The sequence below is a fragment of the Carcharhinus amblyrhynchos genome, chromosome 6, assembly GCF_965287045.1.
Source record: "Carcharhinus amblyrhynchos chromosome 6, sCarAmb.v2.hapA, whole genome shotgun sequence".
Lineage (NCBI taxonomy): Eukaryota > Metazoa > Chordata > Chondrichthyes > Carcharhiniformes > Carcharhinidae > Carcharhinus > Carcharhinus amblyrhynchos.
Window position 1 is genome coordinate 114,475,411 of NC_137329.1, and position 26,776 is coordinate 114,502,186.

General features: G+C 41.4%; 1 protein-coding gene across 1 annotated transcript in view; it reads right to left on the reverse strand.

The window, feature by feature from the left end:
• LOC145344552 (sodium-coupled neutral amino acid symporter 1-like) overlaps window positions 1-26,776 on the reverse strand; it is a 51,810-nt gene that overhangs the window by 21,186 nt on the left and 3,848 nt on the right. Inside the window, exons 2-8 of the mRNA XM_080191748.1 lie at window positions 17,401-17,576; window positions 15,809-15,884; window positions 14,685-14,800; window positions 9,071-9,144; window positions 6,119-6,211; window positions 3,540-3,618; window positions 1,718-1,800 (exon numbers count right to left, since the gene is read on the reverse strand). Of these exons, the coding sequence (XP_080047874.1) occupies window positions 1,718-1,800; window positions 3,540-3,618; window positions 6,119-6,211; window positions 9,071-9,144; window positions 14,685-14,800; window positions 15,809-15,884; window positions 17,401-17,489 (610 nt within the window). The 5' untranslated portion in view covers window positions 17,490-17,576. The remainder of the gene's footprint in view (window positions 1-1,717; window positions 1,801-3,539; window positions 3,619-6,118; window positions 6,212-9,070; window positions 9,145-14,684; window positions 14,801-15,808; window positions 15,885-17,400; window positions 17,577-26,776) is intronic.

Sequence of the window (26,776 nt, forward strand, 5' to 3'; positions counted from 1 at the left end):
ATTACAAGAAGGATGTGGAGGCGTTGGAGAGGGTGCAGAGGAGGTTTACTAGGATGTTGCCTGGTATGGTGGGGAGGACCTATGAGGAGAGACTGAGGGATTTAGGGTTGTTTTCGTTGGAAAGAAGGCGGCTAAGAGGGGATCTTATTGAAACATATAAGATGATTAGAGGTTTAGATAGGGTGGATAGTGATAGCCTTTTTCCTCGGATGGAGAAAGCTAGCACGAGGGGGCATGGCTTTAAATTAAGGGGGGGTAGCTACAGGACGGATGTCAGGGGTAGGTTCTTTACCCAGCGGGTGGTGAGGGATTGGAATGCCCTGCCTGCTGCAGTTGTAAATGCGTCTAGTTTGGGGGCGTTTAAGAGATCTCTGGATAGGTTTATGGACGAAAAGGGATTGGTATAGGCTAGTGGGTCATTGTTTTTGTAACTGGTCGGCGCAACATCGTGGGCCGAAGGGCCTGTTCTGCGCTGTAATGTTCTATGTTCTATTATTACAATCATCAGTTCCATTCTTCAGTAGGTCAACATTTAGCTTTTCATTCCCCTCCCCCTTAATTCTACCAATTTTCCACCTTGAAGATAGAACTACTATTGGTATCACTCACTCCTTCTTTCTTCATGGGGTGCAGTGCTTCATCCAACTAATTTTTTTAATTTTTTGATGAGATGTGGACACATGACAAGGCCAACATTTGTTGCCCAATCCAATTGCCCTTGAACTGAGTGGTCATTTCAGAGGGCATCTCATGCAGGCCAGACTGGACAAGGATGGCAAATTTCCTACCCTGAAGGGCATTCGTGAAACAGATGGGTTTTTAAATGATAATTGATGATAGCTTTTGGTTTATTAAAAATCCACCAACTGCTGCCATAGTGGAATTTGAACCCATGTCCCACAGCATTAGTCATAGTCATAGAGGTTTACACATGGAAACAGGCCCTTTGGTCCAACTTGTCCATGCAGCTAGTATTTACCACTAAGCTAATCCCAATTGCCTGCATTTGGCCCATATCCCTCTATACTCATCTTACCCATGTAACTGTCTAAATGCTTCTTAAATGACAAAGTTATACCCACCTCTATTACTGTCTTTGGCAGATCGTTCCAGACACTTTCAGTGAAAATATTGCCCCTCTAGGCCATTTTGTATTTCTCCACTCTCACCTTAAACCTATGCCCTCTAGTTGTAGACTCCCCTACCTTTGGGGAAGATATTGACTACCTACCTTTTCTAAGCCCTTCAATATTTGATAGACCTCTATAAGATCACCATGAAGCCTCCTACGTTCCAGGGAAAAAAAGCCCAGTCTATCCAGCCTCTCCATATAACTCAAACCATCAGGTCCTGGTAGTATCCTCATAAATCTATTATTCACTCTTTCTAGTTTAATCAAATCCTTTCCATAATTGGGGGACCAGAACTGTACACAGTATTCCAAGCGTGGCCTTACCAATGTCTTGTATAACTTCAACAAGACGTCCCAACTCCTGTATTCAATGTTCTGACCAATGAAACCAAGCATGTCGAATGCCTTCTTTACCACTCTGTCCACCTGTGACTCCACTTTCAAGGAGCTGTACTCCTAGATCTCCTCGTTCTATAACTCTCCCCAACATCCTACCATTAACTGAGTAGGTCCTGCCCCGATTCAATCTACAAAAATGGCTAGTCTGGATGTGTCTTCACCCCCTTTGGCACATTAGATACTTACCCAAGTTCTTGAATAGACACAAGGGTAAGATGACAACTAAAGTCACAAGCAAAACAAGGTAGTTGCCATACATAGACCACGATCTGAAAATAAATAAAAAGGGAGTATTACTTATCAGGAACAAGTGTCTAACTGAAAGGGCAACTTGCAACTTCGTTTCTTCAAGAGACTTACACAGACATGCAAATTCCAGAACTGTTCTCAGCTAGCCAGCGCATACAAGATATTCACAAGATATGTTCAAAATAATCAATGATTCTAACAGAGTAAATAAGGAGAAACTGTTTCTGGTGGCAAAAGGATTGATCGACAGGGAACACAGACTTAAAGGGAATTGGTGAAAGAGCTCGATATGGCACGAGGAAACTTTTTTTCCACAACAAGCTGTTGTAATTTGGAATGCTTTGCCTGAACAGGCGGTTGAAGCAGATTTGATGCCAATATTCAAAAGAGGTTTAGCTAAGTACTTGGAGGGTAAAAATGTTATGGGCTACAGAGGGATTAAAATCATTGAATCCCTGGGGAGCTGCTGTGAAGTGCGAAATTTCCATAACTGCAGATGAGCTGCACAAACAAGATGAACAAGAGTCAAGAGAATGGGAACATTGATAAATCACAAGGAAGTAAGCCAAGGCCTGCAGGTGTGGATCTTTCCATGGCGTAGCCATGCAAGCATGCTTCATTAGTTATTGAATAATATAATTGGGCAAACATGTAGAGGCTGTAATTTGTTAACTATATTCACTTGACACAAATGAAGTAATCAGAACTATTAGCTGTAATTGGACTTCAGAACAAATATATACTCATGATGGATTAATGCACATTACTTGTAGGATAACCATTACTGATACACTGTATCACTCAGGAAGTCTATATAACATCTTGTGGAGGCAGTCTTCCCTGCTGTGGCTTGAATAAAGGCCAATTTAAAACCCCAAAAGTTTTGTCTGGTCTCTTGAGGGGAGCCAAGTACATGGTAGCTGGATAGTTCTCTATTAGGCTATGGGATAGTAAGAGGAGAGCACTATGGCTTGCTTCAGTGTGGTACTGCTTCAGTTTTAGATGGTTAGAATCTGAAATTCTCCACCACGTACTGTTTTTGAAGTAGAATTCATGGTTTTTTCAAGGATGTTACAGAGCGTCATTTTGAATATAGAGTGTTATTCTCAAATGTTTCTCCTATTTAACTGATTTATTGAGGGCTCTGAGCATGTATGAGTCTTGGAGGGCTTTTCAGTCTGCCAGAGAGTGTTCTGCAAGCAAGACCTGTTTTACTAGTGCTTCTGTTTTCGCAGTTATGTCAGTACCATAGAGTTACTGTTAAGCTTTAATTATAATCAAGAAGATCATTCTTTGTACAACACATTCAACTATCTTTATTATGTTCACGTTTGCTTGAAAAAGAATATTAAGTAGTTTAGCGAATGAGCAGGAATACAGGATTAGAGCAGGTAGCTGGTGTGGAGGGGAATAATGGAGCTGTTATATTCTATGCATACAGTTGCAAGGTAGATACATTTAGCTTGAATTTTCCTTCACAGGATGAAACTTTGATGCCTGTTTTCATTGGTGCAAAACATTAAGGGGAACCAGGCCTGTAGTTATAAGATTCTCACTTAAGATGCTGAGTTTTTTTTTATATACACATGTATATACCCTAATTATCTGTCAATACCAAATGATGCAGCCAAACCTTCATAATGATTCCAACAATCTTGATACTAATTTTTTCACATTACTTGCATTTAATGAACCAACTTCTGTTAATGGATTTGTATATTTGAATTTGAATTTGAATAGATAAATGAATCATACTTACTGAGAATTGCTTTTCTCTGTAAAGAAGTAGATGACTTCTGGTAGCTCTTTCTTGACCACAAATAGGTAACTCAAAATGGCTAAAATAAAGGAAGGATTATTTTAATACAAAACCAGAGCAAATCATCATACTTTCCTCTACTTCGAGGAGGGCAGATGCATCACCATTCGCTAATTCCCCTGAGCGCCATCCTAACTTTGAACTCCATCGCCGTTCCTTCACTGGCACTCTGTCAAAATCCTCACAGCACCTTGGATGTACCTACACCAGATGGACTGCAGTCATTCAAGAAAGTGGCCCGCCATCACTTTCTTATGGGTAATTAGGGATGAGCAACACATGTTGGCCTTGTCAGCAACACCCACATTCCAGGAAGGAATTTACAAAAAACTTTTAACTTTCCTTCATAAACCAGACACATCCTATTACAGACCCTGTGGCATTCATCAGCAAAGTGCAACAGGAAAATGGGGGCCAAGTATAAAACTTTACAGGAAGGATATACTATGCCCAAGATGTTTCTATAGAATCCCTACAGTGCAGAACAAGGCCATTCAGCCCATTGAGTCTGCAGTGACCACAATCCCGAACCCTATCCCCATGACCCCATGCATTTACCCAGGCTAGTCCCCCTGACACTGAGGGGCAATTTAGTATGGCCAATTCACCTAACCCGCACATCTTTGGAGTGTGGGAGGAAACCAGAGCACCCAGAGGAAACCCACGCAGACACAAGGAGAACGTGCAAACTCCACAGAGTCAGTGATTCAGCATTGAACCTGGAAACCTGGAGCTGTGAGGCTACAGTGCTAACCACTGTGCCACTATGCTGCCCTTTGTTATATGTATTACCGTTCTGCCCTGTTGCTCTGCAATCAGTAACAGAAATTCTTAGCACCAATGCTGATATGAACTGGAATTTATATATCAAAGCAAATAAAATCAATATTCTATTTGATTTTTGTTATGTGTGTGCAGAAATACTTCTAACAGGCATGGAAGAATAGTCTCACAAGCTGCTGTAACTTAAATAAAGCAATCCTATTTATTGATTTTATGATTATTATTTCTCTTGTACCAAGTGCCAACAGCATCACCCCCCCACACTCCCTTTGCTGCACCATTCATGGCTGAGCATTCAGTAAGCTTGCCTGAAGCAACGAAAATCTCTCTAAATCTTCCTGCCTCCCTATCGCACTTCCTTTAGAAGTAAGGAAATTAGGAGCCACGACGGAAAAGGTTTCTGTTTCTCTGAACAGTTGACAACACAATGAAAGGTTTCAAGAGAAGATCTCCTGCTGTTCAAGTCATTGGGGTTCTCCAGTCCCACCAGCAGCGCACCCCTGACCGTGGATTTCACGCCAGCGTGGGGTGACATCTATGGGAAATCCCAATGATAACAGTGGGACCAGAGAATCCCACCACAAGTGGACAGCAAGCCTTCTCCCACCGGTGGGAGACACGTGGCTGGGAGGCGAGAGAATTTTGCCCAATATTAAATCCCATGAATGATAAAACGCTTCGTCCCGACAGTTTATCAATGTTATTTTAATATAAGTGTGAGTTGCCCTACTGTGCCTCAGGTTGGTGAGGAGATCCACACAAGTTCAGCCAATAAGCAACTCCTGGCAACTTAAAGGTTTGGCTGCACGGATTGACATGTGGGGTGAGGCTGGGATAGGAGGCGATGCATTGCGTAATTAAAGGGCCTTGTAGGAGCATGGGAAGGGGATATACAACCCCTGCTGAATTCCCAAAACTGCCAAATCAAGAAATTAATATTTCCAGGCAATGCTTATAAGCCACCACTTTAATTCACATTGGACATAGCCATCTCTGTGCCATTAATAAACAGTGAGAAAGAGAGCACCTGCTGGGGCTGAATAGAACAGCATTGTTGACCTAAAGATTCATTATTAATTTTGCATAGAATAACAATTTCTGGTGGAACCATTGGCTGCCTAAGTCCAAATCCAACTCAAACATTATTTCAGACTGGAAGTTTATTTTACTATTTATACCTCGCCCAGTTATTCTCTAAAAATCACAGGACTTAGGAGCTGGAGTAGCCTTCAGGCCTGTTCTGTCACGCAATAAGTTCATGATTGGTCTGTCTTTCACTTTCCAGCCCCATAACCCTCCACTCCCTTGTCTCTCCAAAAATCTAACTTAGCCTTGAATGAATTCAATGACCACATGTTTTCTGGGAAAGAGAATTCTACAGATTAACAGCCCTCTAAGAGTAAGCATCTCCATCTTAAAAGGGAAACCTTAATTTTAAATTGTATCTGCTAGTTTTAGTCTCTCCCGCTAGGGAGACATCTTCCTGGCGTCCAATCTACCTAGCCCCTCGAGATCACATGTGCTTCGTTACGATCGCCTCTCACAGTAAAACATTCTGAAGTGTTTTATAGGAGCATTATATTTGAAAATCAGACGGCAGCAAACCTCCAATGTATCCTGAGTTGAATGTAATCACACGTCATTCAGAAGACTGTATACAAAACTGGGGAACTAGTGATTTGAATGTTAACATAACACACTTGTGACTAAAATATCCACAGTTCTCTAAGCATTACCTCCAATGTTCTGTAGTGATGTTGATCCAAAGATTGCAAATTTGCCAGGTTTCCCAAATGCTAGTTGTCCCAGTGTTTCATAAACCACGGTATCTAAAGGCAGAAACATTTTTATTGATCAAAAGAAATTAAACTTTCAATGTAAAACTTCAAAGTGGTTAGATATGTTTTACAACAATTAGTTGCTTCATTAGTAGATAGAGATTGAAGTCACTGTGTTTTTTTTGTACATTTTCATTGACATGAGTGATATCTGATTTGAATTTTGCTGAAAAAAGACATTTTGTTGGAGCTTTGGATTGGACAACATTCGTCAAATAGTCCTCAGTGTGCTAAAATTATGCTGACAACTAACTTAGGATGGTCAGTCGGACTCCCTGCATGTACTGGAAGCTACATATATGAATACACAGGGTCCTGTTCTTTGTAGACAGAAAGAACTGGTGCATTCATTGCGCCTGTTTCAGCTAAAAAAAAATTAATAGCCATTCACTGATTCAATCCTCAGGGCAATGTTGTTACCAATCAGAATCCAGCTGCCTGGTTTGAATTTTCAAATGATTCTTGGTAGTTAACTGTTAGTCAACATTAACTGGTATATTCTCCTTGGCAACATCTCTATCAATCAGAGTCCACTTGCCAACAAATCAGCACTCTCTTCCCATACAAAGTTGTTGTTTCCCCTGGTATTGGTATTCTTGGAATTATCCTGATGAGTGCAAGACAGAAAGCTTAGACAAAATGTCTCCTCTCAGTAATGCTCAAATTCTGTGACACCAAACAACTATTTGTCTGATTTTGCCAATACAAGTTAAAGGCACGAAAGTTCTGCATTCTAAACAGTTCATTAGAAATGGTCTAAAACATGCTTCTCCCCCATTTTGGCTCCATCTCTCACTTGGGAGAATTAAATAAACTTTAGTGCCAGGTTTTCTGCTTACGTAAGTTTCTTTGTCTACATCACTTTTCTTTCCAGGGGTGTCAAATGTTAATGTCTTATTGATTACATTGTGAAGGTTTGCCAATGTCAGTTGTCAAAAGTTAAAAGGTGATGGGTGTAAATTGTCTTTGAGCATGTGTAAATAGGGGATCCTGTTCCTGGGCCTGACGAAGGTGGCCATTAGCAGATCCAAGCAGTGGCTGGTCAAGGGGGCTGTCCAACCCGATTGTCTGCCCCTCTACTGTGGCAATGTCCATAGTCTGGTGGTCCTGCAGAAGAAGCATGCAATGTCCACTGGTACGCTTCAGGCCTTCTGCTGCCAGAGGGTATCACGGGGGCTGGGGTGCATCATGACCCCCAGTAATGATGTTTAATTTTGATTAGCTAAGTTTCCTTTGAAGTTTTGATTTTTTGGTACAGTGCCTCACTAGAGGCTGTCACCTCCTCTTGTTAGTTTATTCTATAGACTTTTTTGGTTTATTTAAAAGATTATTTAGAGGGGATAGCTGGGACACTGGGCCGGAATTTTACTGGCAAGGCCACCTGAGGCTTCTAAGATTGCACCCTGAGGCCAACGGAGAATGCCATTCTGCGAGCTTTGCCCACCCCGAAATTGTGCCGGTAAGATCAGGGCCTAGGTGTGTGGGAGGAGAGTTGTGAGATTGACTAAGTTAACAAACTCCTTCAATGAGGAAAAGCACTGTGTCTTGGTTGTTGCTTCACTAACCGGCTTAAATCCTGTTAAAATGGAGTGCATCATGTCAAACCTCACACATTTATCCTGCTAATCCCCCTCACCTATACATCTTTGGACATTAAGGAGCAATTTAACATGGTCCATACATCTAACCTAGATATCTTTGGACTGTGGGAGAAAACCAGAGCATCCGGAGGAAACCCATGCAGACATGGGAAGAACATGCTAACTCCACACAGCCACCCAGAGCCCAAAGTGAACCCGAGTCCCTGGCATTATGAGGGCAGCAGCGCTAACCACTGTGTCACCGTGCTACCTTTAAATCATTTTATCTTGTAACATCTCTCACCAATATTCAAACATGAACTGATTGATAAGACTCTTTCTCGTCTGGATTATTGATCTAAATTTATGTATTCCAAGCAAGTAGGGACTAAAGTACTGAAGAGGCTACACTTGTGAGATAATGGATGGAATTCCCCAATCTCGTTCCCCTCCTGCTGCTGACGAGAACCGAGGATTTAGCGCTCAGCCAAAAACTCCACTCACTGCAACAGGAACGGAGAATCCCAACCTGCGGGGGAGGTTGGAGGTTTCTGGCAAATGTAATTAATAGGATTTTAGAATATATAAAACTGAAACTGCTTCTAACTTTTAATTTAAGGTAACTGTTAGGATTCAGTGCTTTAAAACATGATATGAATAAATCAATAAGTTCAAAAACATGGGAGGGAATTTTATCGTCCCACCCGCCACAGAATCGTAGTGGGCCCCGGGGGGGGTGGTGGTGGGAACTATACAAAGGTCTATTGTTCTCGGGTGGAATTTTCTGGTGTTGGGACGGGCACGCCAGGGAAATCCCACCCTTAGACCTGGTTGCTGGCTGTTTTTCCTCTTATTTATTTCCTTCAAAGGTTAATTTAATTAGTTAATTCTGTTTACAAGTTATTTAATTATCATTACAGATTCCTGATAAGAAACTCTTTTGTTCAAAAATAATATCTTGACAATCCGAAAGGGACTTTTGACTTTGTGGCACTTGAAAGCCTAGAAAATTCATGCTGTGACATATGTGCCCATTTTAGGTCATGAAGTGGGTGTAAACTTTGAAGTACAGCCAATGTGTTCTCCCATAGGGTTTTGTAATTTGCATATAACTTCCGCACATGGCCAAAAAAGTTAACCAGTGGGTTTCAAAGCCAGAACTGACATTTGTTTTATGAGTTGCTGACACATGCAATGAGTCCTGAAGATGGCAAGCAATTTAACAATGAGTTCTGGTGCTACAGTCTGAAAGAAAGTTCCATCATCTTACTTGTTAAGACTGAAATCTGGAGCAAAAGGTGAACAGAATAAAGCGACAACAGAGCCATACCAATTAAAAGGAACCTGCAGAAGAAAAAGGAAAAAAAGATATTTGTTCCCTTCTTAATTATGTTGCTTAGCACTTTCCAGATTTTTATTTTTATTTAAGCTTTGAAATAAAGAGATGTCTGACATAACCATTGACAAAGCAAAAGTGGGCATTTTGACTTTGGATAAGTAAAAAAAAAGAGTGATATTAACACCTCCCCTCATTATTCTTAAATGAAGATCAAAAGTGATACTTAACACAGATGAATCAACACCAACCATTTCACAGTACCAGCCAGAGTTAAAATCACCCTCAAATAATTGTTCTCATCCTTTTCCTTGATGATTTTGAAAGGACTTATGTTATGTATCCTCCTGAGCTTCATTTCACAACCTGCTTAAATACTATGGGTGGGATTTTCCGGCTGCACTCACCCCCAAGGCTGCAAATTCCCATCCAAGGTCAGTGGTCTTTTGCATGATCCGTCCTTCCACACTCCTATTCCCATGGCAGGCGGGACGGGAAAATTCCGCCCTATGGCCGGAACTATATAGCCCCTCCCACTGGTGGAATCTTCCGACCCAGCCCAAAGTCAAAGGACTTTTGAGCTGCTGTGATATTGTGGTTGCCTCTGTTGTTTAGAAACGCACTGCTGAACGCCTTATATTTATACTTACAAGAATTGTCAGACGCAAGCTAAAGGATCAAAAAACCCACAAGTAGCTAAAAGCAAAGAAATGATGCTGAAGGTGCCAACAGCCCTGGCTTACAGTAATGTATGCAGTCATGGTAAAAGACTAAATATGGTCAAATGCTATGTACAAATCTAGGTTAAGTGCCAGTAAAGCACCCGCAACAGACCACGTTTTACTAAAAAGGTATTCTTCCATTGAATGTGGGCGTATCTGGCAAGACCAACATCCACTGCTTTCCCAAATACCCTTTGAACTGAATGGTTTGCTCGGCCATTTCAGAGGGCAGGTAAGAGTCAACCACATTGTCCTGGATCTGCAGTCACATGCAGACCAGATCAGGTAAGGATGGCATTTTTTCATCCCTAAAGGACATTTGTGAACCTGATGGTTATTTACGACAACTGATGATGGCTTTGCGGTTACCGTTACTAAAACTAGCTTTCAATTCCAGATTTAATTAGAGAACAAAGAACAAAGAAAATTACAGCACAGGAACAGGCCCTTTAGCCCTCCAAGTCTGCACCGACCATGTTGCCCGACTGAACTAAAGCCCTCTACCCTTTCCAGAACTATATCCCTCTATTCCCATCCTATTTATGTCTTCGTCAAGATGCCCCTTAAAGGTCACTATCATATCTGTTTCCACCACCTCCCCTGGCAGCAAGTTCCAGGCACCCACCACTCTCTGTGTATAAAACTTGTCTTGTACATCTCCTTTCAAATTTACCCCTGGCATCTTAAACCTGTGCCCCTGAGTAACTAACTTTTCCACTCTGAGAAAGTGCTTGAACTTAAATTCTATCAGCTGCCATGATGGGATTTGAACATTCATCGTCAAAATATTGCCTGGCCATCTGGGTTACTCGCCCACTAGACAACTGTCTTCACCACCACCCCATTCTGCATCCCCCCACCCCGCCCGCCCATCTGCGAAGTTATTTGGGGTAACTTTCACAGGCAATTGTGGATGGGCAGCGTGCCATCCCACTGGAGTCAATGGGAAAGACTGGTGTTCATGTGTGTGTGCATGTGTCTTACAGTGAGTGGGTGACACATCGGTACATTTATTACTGTATATATTCAATTTTAGGAAGGTTGATTGTGAAGCTAGCAGGATTATAATACAGAGAACACACTGGAGAAATCACAAGATGGAAAATGTAAAATAAAATTAGAATACTTTTGAGATTGTTTTGGATAAGCTGCAAATGAAATGTATGCCATAACCAAGTAGCTGGTTAATACCAAAAACTGGAACTTGGTGATGACATAAAGGCCAAAACAGAGGGAAAAAATATTGGAAGCATTTTAAAAAACACAAAGAATGAAAGATCATGCAATGCATGAAAGAAAGCTAAAACTTCCAAATGCATTATCTATGGAGGATCAAATTAAAGAGTTCTAAGGAAAATGGGATTTTCCGTCCTTTCCTGATGGCGGGAGCTTCTAGTCTCACTGAAGACGACCCACCACCACTGGTTCCCCAGTGGCGGGGTGGGCAAGCCATGTGAAAGGCAAAACTGAAGGATCCCGCCCAAAAGACTTAACTATGTTCATGGAGAATTGAGCTTCAAAAAACAAGTGACTCTCTTAAAGACTAGTAAGGTGAGATAGTCGAAAAGGTAAAGATGCACACAGTTATGACATTTGTTTCTGCTGAAGAATTACAACATTCTTTTAACAGAAGATGTGTCTGCATTTCTTGAAAAATGGAGATTAGTAAATGAAATGCCATTTAAAAACTTGGGCACTTGAATATATATCAGGTGGAAAACTGAAATATGTTCAGGTACAAGATTAAGCAATGCAAGCTGCCGGAAAGAAAATTGTTGTAAATCCTTCATTGCATATCAATTATTATGAGTGATTATGAGATCCAGCACTCTCAGTCAAGAGAGATACTCATTCAAGGCACAACCACAATTAACCAAAGTATTTTCCCTGCAAGGGTTGTTCCCCAGTGGGAATGCTAAATTTTGCAATCAATCTACAGATGGGGCATTTTTTTTTTACAATTATTTTAAAATGCCAAAAAAAGGGTCCTTGCAATTAAGTCAATTAAATTAATATCCATAAAGGTGAAGGCATTGGAGCATTTCAGAAAGAAAACAATTCCACATCATTTAGCAAGCACGCAGGCAATAATTCGAAGATAACGCAGGTTAATGAAGGGAAACAATGAAAGTAGTGGTCATTAATTGCAACAATTCTCAACAGGCAGTTATAGTTGGAATATATCAGCACTCTGCCTGGAAACCTCTGCAGCTTACAACAGTTATAAATAATTGTGTTGACACTACTAAAAATGTCTTAAGTTTGAGAGCTACATACCTATTTATCAGTGAAAGCAAAGAATTCAGCAGAACATTAAGAAAAAAAACTCTATAGAGACTTAGTAACAGGATAGATGAATAAAAATGGGAATTAAAGTTGGGAAATATGAGCTAATACTAGTATTAATATTAGTATTCTGGGGAGGAAATGGTCACATGGTATTATCGCTAGAAACTCAGCTAATGTTCTGGGGACCCTGGTTCAAATCCTGCCATGGCAGATGGTGGAATTTGAACTCAATAAAAAAAAATCTGTAATTAAGAATCTATGTGAAACCATTGTTGATTGTCAGATAAACCCATCTGGTTCATTAATGTCCTTTAGGGAAGGAAATCTGCTGTCCTTACCTGGTCTGGTCTACCAGTGCCACAGCAATCATTTTAAAATGCCAAAATGATTGGATCCTCGCAATTAATAGTCAATTAAATTAACATTTAATGATATCTATTAACATCGGCTGGACAATCATTTTTAGCACTTCTGTTCTTCATCCTTACAACAATGACAAATATGTGTAGGTGGCTTTAAGGCACCAGTTCTATTGAGGATCTCGATGGAAATGAATCCTCATTTAATCTCCTATAATTCTTGAAGGAGACCAGTCAGTGTCCATGTGGATAGCCACGTGCATTCTAAGACAGTTGTGAGAACATATTAGCAAGCACTGAGCGCAGTCTCTTACTTTCTCTCTCTGGAAGTCGTAAGGTGTGTTATTCATTTTATGCACTTAGTGAAGATTAAAGTTTCAGTGGACTTTCTGGCCTGGATTTTCATGCTATCTAACAAGCTGTTCAACCAAGATTCAACTAATTTAGATGTATCTATTAATCTTCACTGGTTTCATTTACTGAGCAGTTTTCTAATGAAGCCAACTGCTCTGGATATGTTGAGCAAATTTCGCTGACTAAATGATTAGCAATTAAATCAATTCCCATTAAGTTGAAACTCGATCTCTTCCCATGTTTGTTATCAAATTATTTTCTTTTTCCTCGACAGGAAGTGAGCAAAATTGACCTGCATAAATATGCTGATTGTTCCTCACACAGTTCAAAGTGAGCTGGATACAATTTATCATGAGGCAAAAAAAAACAATCTGCTACACTTTGTCAGTGTACTTTATACAGCCAATCTCAGGCAGGATTTTCCGACTGTTCCCGTTAGTGGGTACTTCTGGTCCACTTGACGATGTACCCTGTCGCAGGTTTCCCAGCACTGCAGGGTGGATTCAATGGGAAATCCCATTGACAGTCCTGGGATCGGAAGATCCCACAGCAGGCCAATGGCAGGCTGCCACCGAGAAACACACTACGGGAGGCCAGAATGCATCCACATCCTAGACAGTTCCCTGTCATAAGTACAAACACAATTGCTCTCAAATCATCTTAGATTTTCTGATTAATGGAAGAGAATATGAGGGAGATCTTGACCCCATGCTTGCTGTCTGTGCAAATGCTGGAGGGTGCTTGCGATCCGGAAGTTTAGGAAGCAAGATTGGGGTTTCAGACCTTCCCCGCTTGCCGCCGGTGATCCAATCAGCATCATGCCGATAGCGGGCATGAATCTGCTTTACATGCATTTCAAACATTTTAGTACCATTAACTGGCCCCCTTGCCAGATATTTAACCCCGCCATGCATTGACACTTGTCCCGACATCAGGTTAACTTAGATATGAACCTGTCATAGGGATCTCCTCTGGGGCGCAAAGATAAGTATAACCCCTGTAGGAGAGGGACATAGGCAGATAATGGTCTGGCAATGCCCCCGGCACTGCCCCTTGGCACAGGTTGGCCCTGCCAGGTGGCACAGCGCCAACCTGTGCCAGGGAAAGTGCTGGAGATGGACCACAGTGGAGGTTCATGGAATGTCATTCGAATATGGAGGTGGGCTGGAGGGGACATGAGAGTTGGGGATACCGGCACTGGCCATTGGAGGTGAGGGAATGGAAGAGGAGGGGGTGCTGATGCTGACTGTTACGGAGAGTGGCGGGGGAGGGTCAACTGTTGGCTCCGACTGGGATGGAGTTGGAGGGGGGGATTGGAGGGAACCCTGAGACCACAATGGTGCGCTGAGGAGGAGGTTTATTGCTGTTCTGATCAGGGCACCCCGATCACTCCACAGCCATGTTTTGCCAGCATGTTAAGGCCTTCCCTCACCCATTTTCTTTGGCAAAGTGTCGTAAGATCTTGTGAGAAAGCTGACGTGTTTTGCTGTTTTTCTCACCAGAAACAACACTCTGCCATTTCTTTTGGAAGATTTTGCCCAGTGTTTGAAAGCAACTTTGAATGTGATGTGGATAATTCATATAGCATCTGAAAAGGCAAAATGCATTCTTAAAATTTTAGACAAATTTGATCAACAAAAATATTGTATTATAAATAAAATAGCATGCCACTGACCAATTGTTTTAAATCAAAAGAATCATGCAATGATCTCTTCAACAAACACAGCAATGCTGTGAGGTGTTAGTTTGAACAAAAGGAACTGTTCATTATAAGAAAAAGTATTAACTAATACATTAATGATAATTTTTCCATTTGATACTTACACAAACAGTACAATCCCTGTATTGGCCATTGCGTATGACAAGCCTAAGAGGCCAGTACCAACGATTGCATTGCTCAAGTTAAACACAGACATCGAAATGGAGGTTGTTCCCGCATACTAAAGAAAATAGAAAAATGTATTAATGTGACTTAATCAGACAAACAGACTATTTGTTTAACAAGCCTCCAACATATGAAAAGACACAATGCCATCCCAAACGATCATCAGAATTTTTAATATTTGCATTTTGTATAATGTAACTAAATTGGGGCGGCACAGTGACACAGTGCTTAGAACTGCTGCCTCACAGCTCCGGGGACCTGGGTTTGATTCCCAGCTTGGGTCACTATCTGTGTGGAGTTTGGACATTCTCCCTGTGTCTGTGTGGTTTTCGTCCGGGTGCTCCGGTTTCCTCCCACAGCCCAAAGATGTGCAGGTTACATTGATTGGCCAGAGCTATGAACCTGTACTCCTAGATCTTTTTGTTCTATAACTCTCCCCAACACCCTACCATTAACTGAGTAAGTCCTGCCCTGGTTCGATCTATCAAAATCACCTCGCATTTATCTAAATTAAACCCCATCTGCCATCCCTCGGCCCACTGGCCCAATTGATCAAGATCCCGTTGCAATCCCAGATCACTTTCTTCACTCTCCACTATGCCACCAATCTTGGTGTCATCTGCAAACTTACTAACTGTGCCTCCTATCTTCTCATCCAAATCATTAATATAAATGACAAATAACAGTGGACCCAGCGCTGATCCCTGAAGCACACTGCTGGTCACAGGTCTCGAGTTTGAAAAACAACTCTCTGCAACCACCCTCTGACTTCTGTCATCAAGCCAATTTTGTATCCAATTGACTAACTCACCCTGGATCTTGTGAAATTTAACTTTATGCAACAACCTACATTGGTACCTTGTCAAAGATCTTGCGGAAGTCCATGTGGACAACATCAACTGCACTGCCCTCATCTATCTTCTTGGTTACCCCTTCAAAAAACTGAGTCAAATTTATGAAAAATGATTTTCCACTCACAAAGTCATGTTGACTGTCCCTAATCAGTCCTTGCCTCTCTAAATGCATTCCAATAGTCAGCTTCACTAGACCACTGGCTACTTACATGCTCGTTTTCTTTCTGTCCATCATCAATACTTCTATGGCACACTGTACTTTCCAAATCACCTCCACCACATTTTCTGGAAAATAATTTAAAAAATCACGTAAATCTATGTTTATAGATGTGCTGTATTTAACCCTTGCTCTATTTCACATTCTCATTTTAATTATTGATTATACTATAATTAAAAATTTAATTAGGCATATTTTAAGTTCCCCAAAATAATTATAGTTAACATGGAACAGCATGGTGGCACAGTGTTTATCAATGCTGCCTCACAGCTCTGGGGACCTGGGTTTGATTCCAGGCTTGGGTCACTGTCTGTGTGGAGTTTGCAAATTCTCCCTGTGGCTGCGTGGATTTCCTCCAGGTGCTCCGGTTTCCTCCCACAGTCTAAAGATGTCCTGGTTAGGTTGATTGGCCATGCTAAATTGCCCCTTAGTGTCCAAGGATGTATAAGGTTAGATAAAAAATAGGGGTAAATGTGTGAGGTTGTGGGGATAGGGCCTGGGATGGGATTGTTGTCGGTGCAAACTCAATGGGCCAAATGGCCTCATTCTGCACTGTAGGGCCTCTATGATTCTACGATGATACAGCACTGAATTTGGGAAAATCCTTCATGTATTAGAAGTGAATTGACAGTTTTAATATAACTTATACTTAACTGTGCACCCTAATATTGAAAACCTTTATTTTGATGCTTAACAAGCAAGTACAACTGCAAAAAAGTTATGTATAGATTCCATGGTGTGGTATATCTTTCAATCCTCTATAGATCAATTAGCCTGACCTGGGTGTCTGATGAACAGAAATAATTCGAGAATTCTTATTCCATGATGTGAAAAAAGTGATTCTGATGAAACCACTGTCAATTGTCGGAAAAACCCAGCTGGTTCACTAAATATCCTTTAGGGAAGGAAATCTGCCGCTCTTAACTGATCTGGGCTGCATGTGACTCCATTGCCACAGCAATGTGGTTGACTCTCAATTACCCTCTGAAATGGCCTAGTAAGCCACTCAAGGGCAATTAGGGATGGGCAATAAATGCTAGCCAGCCACAAATGCCTATGCATCCATTTTGTAATACTAACTTTCCTAAGATACTGGAGCTGCACTCTTTTGGTGGCACAGTGGTTAGCACTGCTGCCTCACAGAGCCATTGACCCGGGTTCATTTCGGCTTTGGTTGACTGCGTGGAGTTTGCACATTCTCTCCGTGTCTGCATGGGTTTCCTCCAAATGCTCCGGTTTCCTCCACACTCCAAAGATGTGCAGTTTAGGTGGATTGGCCAAGCAAAATTGCTCCTTAGTGTCAGGGCAATTGGCAGGGTAAATGTGTGGGGTTAATGGGTTAGAGCCTGGGTGGGACTGTTGTCAGTGCAGGCTCGATGGGCTGAAGAACCTTTTTCTGCACGTTTTCTGCACTATGATGTCATGATTCTAACTGAAACTTTCCTTCCAAGGAAGTTAATTTGATACCTGTAATGAATACCCAAAATGTTACCATACAAATTATAAATAGAACAGACAAAAATGATCCTATTATTATGAATATTTTATAATAATGCTAAATATAAGTGAATTTTTACTGCATACCTTTCCATTGCAGCCCCTGCTTCTGCAACATCTTTTTTGGGTTTATCACCACCAGACTTGATACTACCCTTAGATTCCAAATCATCCATTCGAACTCCCAGTGCAGCTTTTGGAAACTTGCAGGTCGTGGAAGTCTTTACAAAAATTGTTCAATCTGATCTCAACGTGATTTTAACCTGTTTAGACCAACACATGATGTAATTTTAATCATTGGAAACAGGAATTAAAGGGAAGAACTATGCTGCTTGTTTATTTGGAGCGAGGTCAAACTTCTACAAAAATTATTTTGATTCATGCGATTGATGTGAATAACAAGGATTCTTCAATTAGTAAAAATGTGATGCATAAAACATTTAAGGAATCCCAAAATTAACATTGCTATGAAATAATTCTGGTCTTGTTGGAATGTGCAAAGCAGATTCTTTGTGGCAAACTCTTCTGGTGAAAGAGAGAGAGAGTTGGGGAAGAGATTACAACATGTTACGACTGTGTAAACTTTCAGGCTGTTAGCCCTAGGTTTTGTATTTTTGCTGAGTGACATTACTAGTCTTGGAAGAGCTGCAAAAGGATTCACCAAGAACACTGAGCATTGAGGAGAATGATGTGCAGAGAATACATCAAAATCAATCTGTTTATTGTTTATTTTTAATGAGGGCAGAAGCAACTTCACAGTGGCATAGTGATTAGCACTGCTGTTTTACAGTGCCAGAGGCTGAGGTTTGATTCCCAGCTTGGGGCATCCATGTCTACATGGGTTTCCTCCGGGTGTTGCGATTTCCTCCCACAGTTTGAAAGACGTGCTGGTTGGGAGCATTGGCCATGCTAAATTCTCTCTCAGTGTACCCGAGCAGGCGCTGGAACATGGCGATTAGGGATTTTCACAGTAACTTAATTGCAATGTTAATGTAAGGCTACTTGCGAGAATAATAAATAATTAAACTTTATTCTTTGGCAAAAATTAATAGTGAGGATTTAATCACTTGAAAGCAGTAACTGCACGGGATCAGCCACATAATTCTATGACTACATGAGCAGGAGATGAGTAATTCACCGAGAGGTTGGGTATTCTCTGGTGAATTACTCATCCCCTGTCTCCCAAAAGAATCGTCCACCCTCTACAAGATACAAGTCAAGTCTCTGATGGAAAATTCTCCTGGCTGGTTGAGTGCAGCTCCAACACTCAAGCAGCTTAACATCTCTCAAGATAAAGCAGCCCACTCTTCCCACCATCAGTGTACCAAGTCTACAGTATCTCCTATTTACATGATGCATTATTGCAACTTGGTAAAGCTTCTTGACAGCACCTCCCAAATGTGCAGCAGAAGCCTGGAGCACGTCACTTCCAACTTCCCCTCTGCCTCGCACACTATCCTGATTTGGAAATATATCTGCTTTCCTTCGCTGTCACTGGATAAAAATCTTGGAACACTCTGCCGCTGTTGAGTATCTTCACCATATGGAATGCAGCAATTCAAGAAGGTGGCTCCCACCACCTTCTCAAGAGAAATTAATCACAAAATTGTTACGGTGTAGAAGGAGGCTATTTGGCCCGTTGTGTCTACACCCAGCTCTCCAAACAAGCATTATGACTTAAAGTCATACTAAATACACAGTAATTGCTGGCCTTGCCTACAAACCCGCATCCTGTTGACGAATCAAAAATAAACAAGAGGTTACATGATGAACCCTGGGAAGCAGAAGGATCAGTGAGGGGGACATTTGTGTGTATATACGCTGGTCCTTTAAGGTAGCAGAGCAGCTAATAAGATTAAGAAGGCATATGGCATACTTGCTTTTCTTAGCTCAGGTGTAGAGTTTGAGAGCAGAGAGGTATGCTGAAACTGTATAAAACATTGGTTACATTATTGTGTGCAGTTCTGGAATCCACATTATAGGAGGGCTGTAGTAGCACTGGAAAGGGTGTGGAGGAGATTTACCAGAATGTTGCTTGGGCTGGAGAGTTGTAGTTATGAAGAGAGGCTTCCTTGGAGCTGAGGAGACTGAGGAGGGAGATGATTGAGATGTATAAAATTATGAGGGGCATAGAAAGATAGGAAGAAACTTTTCCCCATGGTGAAGGGATCAATGACCAATGGGCAGAGATTTAAGCTGAGGGGTTTAGAGGGGATGTGAGGAAAAACATTTGATGGGAATCTGGAATTCATTGCCTGAAAGGGTGGTGGAGGCACAGGCCCTCATAACATTTAAGAACTGTTTAGCTGTGCACTTGTGATGCCAAGGCATACAAGACTGTGGGCTAAGTGCTCGAAATTGAGATTAGAACAGTTGGATGGTTTATATTTGATTGGCATAGACACGAAGGGCTGAAGGACATTTTTCTAACCTGATTGTCTCTATGACTCTCTGGTATTCACGTATAAAACTTCAATAAGAAAAGTGATAATTCTAGACAACTGGTAAAAAGCATATGTAGTCCTTATCTTCAAAATGGGAGATAAAACCAAGAAAGATATAGACCAACTAGCTGAATGTCAACGTTATGAAAGGTACTAGAAAAAAATCAGTTAACAAGAGTGTGAAAGATAGCAGAAGCTTCTAAGAAGAAAGGTCATGTTTATCCACCCGTACTAAGTTGTTTGAAGAAACAGCAGAAAGTGCAGACAAGGCCAAGGCGTGGTACACAAGGCTTTTCAGAAAGCCTTTCATAAGGAACCTCAAAAGAAATTGAAGACAAAGACAAGTGACTGGATTGATAGCTGACTATAAAACAAATGGAACACATAAACAAGGAAGGGTAAAGTTACATGAATGTAGAACCATAGTTACCGAATCACTCTTGATCTACTTTATGCTGGTGAGGTGTAATGGTACATTTTAGATAAATATAAGTTTCCTTATACGTGATGGTTATCAATAAGCTTGAATTCAGATATAATCTATATTTACACCCAGCCACTTATGTTTTTTTTTAGTTCATTTGTGGGATATGGGTGTTGCTAGCTGGCCAGCATTTATTGTCCAACCTTAATGCCCTTGAACTGAGTGGCTTGAGAGGCCATTTCAGAGGGCAATTGAGAGTCAATCACATTGTTGTGCCTCTGAAGTCACAGGTAGGCCAAACCAGGTAAGGATGGCAGATTTCCTTCCCTTCCTTCCCTAGTCAACCAGATGGGCTTTTCTGACATTTGACTATGGTCATCAGTAGATTCTTAATTTCAGATATTTTTATTGAATTCAAATTCTACCATCTGCTATGATGGCGTTCGAACCTGAGTCCCCAGAGCAATCTCTCTTCATAACTAAAACTCTCCAGCCCAAGCAACATTCTGGTCAATCTCCTCTGCACCCTTCCCAGTGCTACCACATCCCTCCTAGTCAACGATAGTTTCACAGTTACTCTTTTTGTCTACATTTTGACAAGTTTTAAGTTTAGAGAAAGAAACATGGAACAGTTCTGTTTGGAATGCACTCCAGTTACTGCATAGAGGGAAGAGCTAAATGGCCTACTCCTGGTTCTATTTTCAATGTTTCTATGTTTCTGAAGCTCATGTTTCTCATCAGAACAAATGCAAGAAATTTGCATGTATCCTTTCTGGTCTTTCCAGCTCCTGTTACTACTTTTGGTGCTTTATGCATTGTTGTTTGGTCTCTTATCTTCCAAGGATTACATGGCCTCCTATATGCAGGGAGCCATTATCTGCAAAAATAAAGGAATATGGTCAAACCCTGCATCTTTCTTTGCATTACTTGGAAGCATGGGGAGTCTATAGTTTCCCATCACTTTCTCTATGGCAATGCCTCAACCAATCAACACTGTCTTTTCTCCAATGGTATAAATTGTTGTGGTTGTTTGAAATTTGGCATTCTTGCATTTGTCCTAATAGGTGCAAGACAAAAAGTTTCAGCAAGATGTCTCTCTTTTCAGTGATATTCACACTCCAATGTATTAAAATTTAAATGCAGATACAAATATAGTTCTCCTACATAGGTTGGATGCACACTAAGACAGTTCAAAATGTTTTTCTATCTGTGGCTTTAGTGAATCACAACCACAATATATTTTATTGATTGTATGCAGAAAATTCTGGCCCCTAAACCATTAAGCATCAATTAATTTTGAAGTTATGCATAATTTCTCAGCTATGTATAGCATATGGCATGTGGAAGATAACACATACATCACTGTAGACTACAAAACATTGGCATGGCAACCCATATATCTACAGCCAAAGCAAAGCCTTGCCATGATGCAAATATCACATTCTTACCCTTCATTTGAGTGTTAACTATTGTGTTTAGCCTACTATTTGGACTTATGTATGTCAATTGAAGCATTACTGTGCAACAGATATTCATCTCAGAGATTCATATGTATCTCTAATCATGACACTTTGTTTAAATGCAGATAGCATATTTCAATTTTGCTTATCAAAATGAGCAATGATTTAATGTTAAACTTCAATAAAAGATTCATAATTCTTATTGCCAATAAACACAAACATTGTAAGCTGTGGGGAGAGGAAATTTGGACCCTGAACTATGGCCATGATTTTCCAGCACCCCACCCCCCAGTTCCCTGGCATATTTTCCAGAAGCAGAGGTTTCTCCGGGATTCTCCGATCCTGCCGAAGTCTACGGCATTTTGCTTGGTTCGTCCAACCTGCCGCCGGGGAACTCACCATGAGGTGGTTGCCTTTGACGAGTCCAAAAGATCCAGGTGGCAGAAAGGGCTGGAAAATTTTGCCCTATATGTGCAACTTTAAGTAAGCAGAAGGGCGGATATAAACACAACTAAAATTACATTGCAAATGTGTTGTGAATTTGTAGAGGCGTCACCCAATGAACTAATGTGCTGGAAGTGTGTTCTGATTAATGATGCCCCTAGATAATAAATTTGTACTATTATTTCGAGACAATTGGATATAATTTAAAAATTTGTATTCAAACCGTATTCATAGTACTCTTAAAGATATATCACAACAGTAATATATCTACATGACAAAATAAATGGCCAGCTTATAAGCGATATATGTATTAGCCATGTTAATTGACACAAGAATTCAATTGACTATAGCTACCAAGCAACCTGATGACAATTACATGCATTAGACAGTTCGTGCCACAATTCTACCTGATCAAGTTATCAATTTGATTTAGCAATCCAGAATTCATCAAAATGAATACATTGATTTGTTCCGATTACTGCCAGCAGATGCTTCCCCTTGCAGTGATCCAAGGACTGGTTTGGGAGACGTCACACTTACGTTGGGTGGTGAGATTTTCAGCTGCTATGAGCAAATGTGGAAGAAAAGACAGATCATAGGAGCTTTCACACCCGCCCTGCTGACAACCAGCTGGCAATAAAGTTGGGAGTTATTGCTCTTTATACCAGGTTCAATGTATGAGAACATCGGAAAATTGCATGATAGAGTTATCAGGTTCACCCTACTCCTGTCGAAAAACAATTTGATTTGATTTGATTCATTATTGTCACATGTATTGGAATACAGTGAAAAGTTGTTTCTTGCGCGCTATACAGATAAAGCATATCATTCAAAGAGTACTTTGGGGAGAAGAAAAGGAGAGGGTGCAGAAAGTAGCACTACAGTCATGGCTGGGATGTAGCGAAAAGTCAAGTTAATATACAGTAGGTCCACTCAAAAGTCTAATGGCGGCAGGGAAGAAGCTTTTCTATATCTAGGCTGTACAGGCACAATCCACATCAATAACAAATGGGTAGAAAATTTACAAATACTAATTGAGTTGTGTGCAGCAGAAAAAGAATACAAAAATCAAAATGATTACATTCTTTTTATACAATTTAAAGCAGCTACGAATGAGCTAACGGAAATCTGATTGCTGCTGTTGGTCAGTATATTTCCTCATGGTGAAATAATGCAGTTTTGTAATTTGTGTGGTGTTTCTGACCACATCTTTGCTCATCGGTCTTGAATAGCTTGAGGTAGCACACATTGGAAAGACTTAAGCAGCCAGACCAGCTCACAAATGCTATTATTATAGTACTACTATACCATTAGTTAGATATTGACACCATGCACCCCTCCCACCAATGCTAGGCTTTTATAGGAGCATCCTTTCAGACTGGGCGGCACGGTCGCACAGCGGTTAGCATTGCTGTCTCACAGCACCAGAGGCCTGGGTTTGATTCTTGGCTTGGGTCACTGTCTATGTGGAGTCTGCACTTTCTCCTCATGTCTGCATGGGTTTCCTCCGGGTGCTCTGGTTTCTTCCCACAGTCTGAAAGACGTGCCAGTTAACGCATTGGTCATGCTAAATTCTCCCTCAGTGTACCAGAATAGGTGCTGGAGTGTAGTAACCAGGGGACTTTCACAGTAACTTCATTGTAATGTTAATGTAAGTCTACTTGTGACATTAATAAATAAACTTGGTGTTCACCATTTTAGCATAAGGGATAAAGAGAGGATTTCCCTAAATCTCCAAATACATTCAATGTTTCAATTGGTAATTGTAGAAGTGGGAGTGGGAGTGAGAGTTGGGGAGGGGGGTTACAAAGAGGTTTTTACTGCCAAGTTTACACTGAGCTCAGATTTTACATTTGGATTCAGTCAGCCATCACATCACCTACCCAAGACAGTATGCACAGGAGGTGCAGGAGTGTAAAATCCCTGGTGTAACAATACTGAAAATGCAAATCTTCCAAGGGAAGTAAGAATTGAAAACATATTCCAGTCAATGGAATGCGTTTCCCATCAAGCAGACTGTTTAGTGGCAGCCAAGTTGATGATGTCCACTTTATTCTATCACCCACAGTTAAAATGATACCCCTTTATACCAAATGGGCAGAAAGATTCCCCTCTCTGGGGGTGAGATGGGAACAACAAGTAAGAAGTGGAAGCGTTTTGGACAGAATCCCTTTCACCATCAGCCCTCTTATAGTCCATCCACACTTACCTGCCATTAATGCACTGGAGAAAACCTTGCTACAGATCGGTGGGTCAAAGAACAGAGAAGCCTGGGATTTCTGGCAATCCTGTTTAAAAGTAGTGTTCATACTTTGCAAACCGTTGATCAGAGCCTGCTTCACTCATTTCATCATTGCAGTTGATACTTCATGTAGCCATTCATTTCATTTGCAAACGTCTCTGACAACCTGCCACGCGGACATGATCCTTCATTCTCTCTGCAAGCACGTACAATGCAGTTGGAAAGCCTGCCAGGACATCAAACATTCTTTGCTGCTGCTCCAGAAGACATCTCCTCATCGACAGCTCCTTCCTTTAGGGAAGGGAGGGATTGGGCATCCTAAGAAGGGGTGTTGATGAGGGGTGGAGGAGTGGGTTTTGGAGGCCAGGCAGGGAGGCCCAAAGTGGGGTGGCAGCATATTGGGCATGCCGAGTGAGGGTTACCCTGATGCACATAGGGCACCTCCTGAAGGACGTATCCCCCCTCCCGCCTGCCTTTTAACCAGCTGAGTTGAAAAACAGCCTGCCCATTCCAATAATATTATGACTTGGGCAGCAGAATATTTGACTCCTGACGGCTGTTTTGAGGAAACCAGATTGGGCGGGGGGGTAGGTGTGGCTGCATGAGGGGGTTAGCCACCTGTGATATTTATGTGGTCTATTGACAAAAACATATCAGGTAGGAGGCTGTAAAAACCAGCCGAGGTAAAAATCCAATTATCTTCTTTACTGGTTCAACTGAAGTATGATTATTTGACCTGGTGCATAATCTGACTGTGTGCTCTGATGGTACACCCTCAGAGTGTGTGAGATCCTCTCAGGAATCTTCATCACCATCCTGGATTGTCTCCTGAAGGTTGTTTAATTGTGCCTTGGATGATTACGGATGAATTAGAACTGTCAAAATAGTAATGTTATCAGTGATCATTATGCACAAGATCATATTGACATCAAGTCAGCATGAGTGAGTACTGTCAAGTGGCTGCCTGATATTTATTTCTGTCTCTAGGTAGTTAGGAGGTGCCATCTCCAACACTCAGGCAAGCCAAAATTCTACTGCTTTACAGCATCTCCCCCTCTGCAGATGTTAGAAGTCAGATGACTGCAGCATGGCCTTTGTTTCTCTCCCTCTAGTTCTGTTCTGTTTTCAGACGAGAAGGTAAGGAAATGCACAGAGAGAGATGAATGTACAAAAATATACAAAGTAGGTGCAGGAATAGACCATACAGCCCGTTAAGCCTGCTCCACCATTCAATGTGATCACAGCTGATCTAGGGCTTCAACTCCACTTTTCCGTCCATTCCCTATATCCTTTGATTCCTTGAGAGACTATTGCATACCAGGTGGCATGGACAGGTTGGGTCGATTGGCCTGTTTCCATGCTATAAACCTCTATGACTCCTCTATGATTAAATATGTTCAAACATGGAGTATCCACAAATCTCTGGGCTGGAGAATTCCAAAGACTCCCAAAACTTTGACAGAATAGATTTCTCCCGATCTCAGTCCTAAGTGATCTTTGTCTGCAAGTTCAGGTGGTGAGTGGAGTGATGTAGTGATGTTGACTTGAGAGGATGGAGTGAGAGGGTTGATGTCACACACACATCAAAGTATGGTTGAATATACCACTGTACTCACTTTTCCTGCCCTGCGTAGGTCATCAAACCACTTTCAGCATCAAATCCACAGGCCTGACACCACACTCCTGCTGCTCACTTCTTGAGCAATGTTCCACTGCACCTTCTTGTTTAAAGATGCAAGCTTCTTCCTCCAGTCAGTGACACAGAGTATCTCCTGCAGGGCCTTACAGTCTGCAGTAATAAATTCAGGGAGGTTTCATTGAAGCACGACACAAGCTTAGCACAATGAGACTCGATTAGGGTATTTATTCCTTTTCTGTCTCCCATCGCCACAATCCCTGATTGACCCAAATTTGAGATTGACCCAAATGGCCTGTAATAATGCTTACTCATGCTGTTTGGTCAGGACCCTCAAGCGAGATGTATTTGCATTACTGTTTTGAAGAAAGTAGATCTGGGGGGTGGGGGGAAGGCGGGGTGTGGGAGGCATTTGGGTTAATAAGCTACTGATAGAGGCACTCTATATCTGGGCTCCCACGTGCAACTAAATACCACGTTTCCACTCACTGCCTCACCACACCCCACCCACTCATCATGCATGATTAAGTTAAAATCCCTCCCTCAGAGCACAAAGAAAATTTCTACAGGTTTGTAGTTGTTCCAGGGAAGGTCTAGGTTATCAAGATGTGAAAACCAAGCAGAAAATTGTTGGTTTGTTTTCCTATCTTAAACTGTGTATTATAACGGTCCCTGACAGACTGATGTATGCTGGTAACAAACTAGATGCAAGACTTTTAGAACACAGAACATAGAACACTGCAGCACAAACAGGCCGTTCGGCCCACTAGTTGTGCCGATCACTTCTATACCTACTAAGCCATAGACCTATCT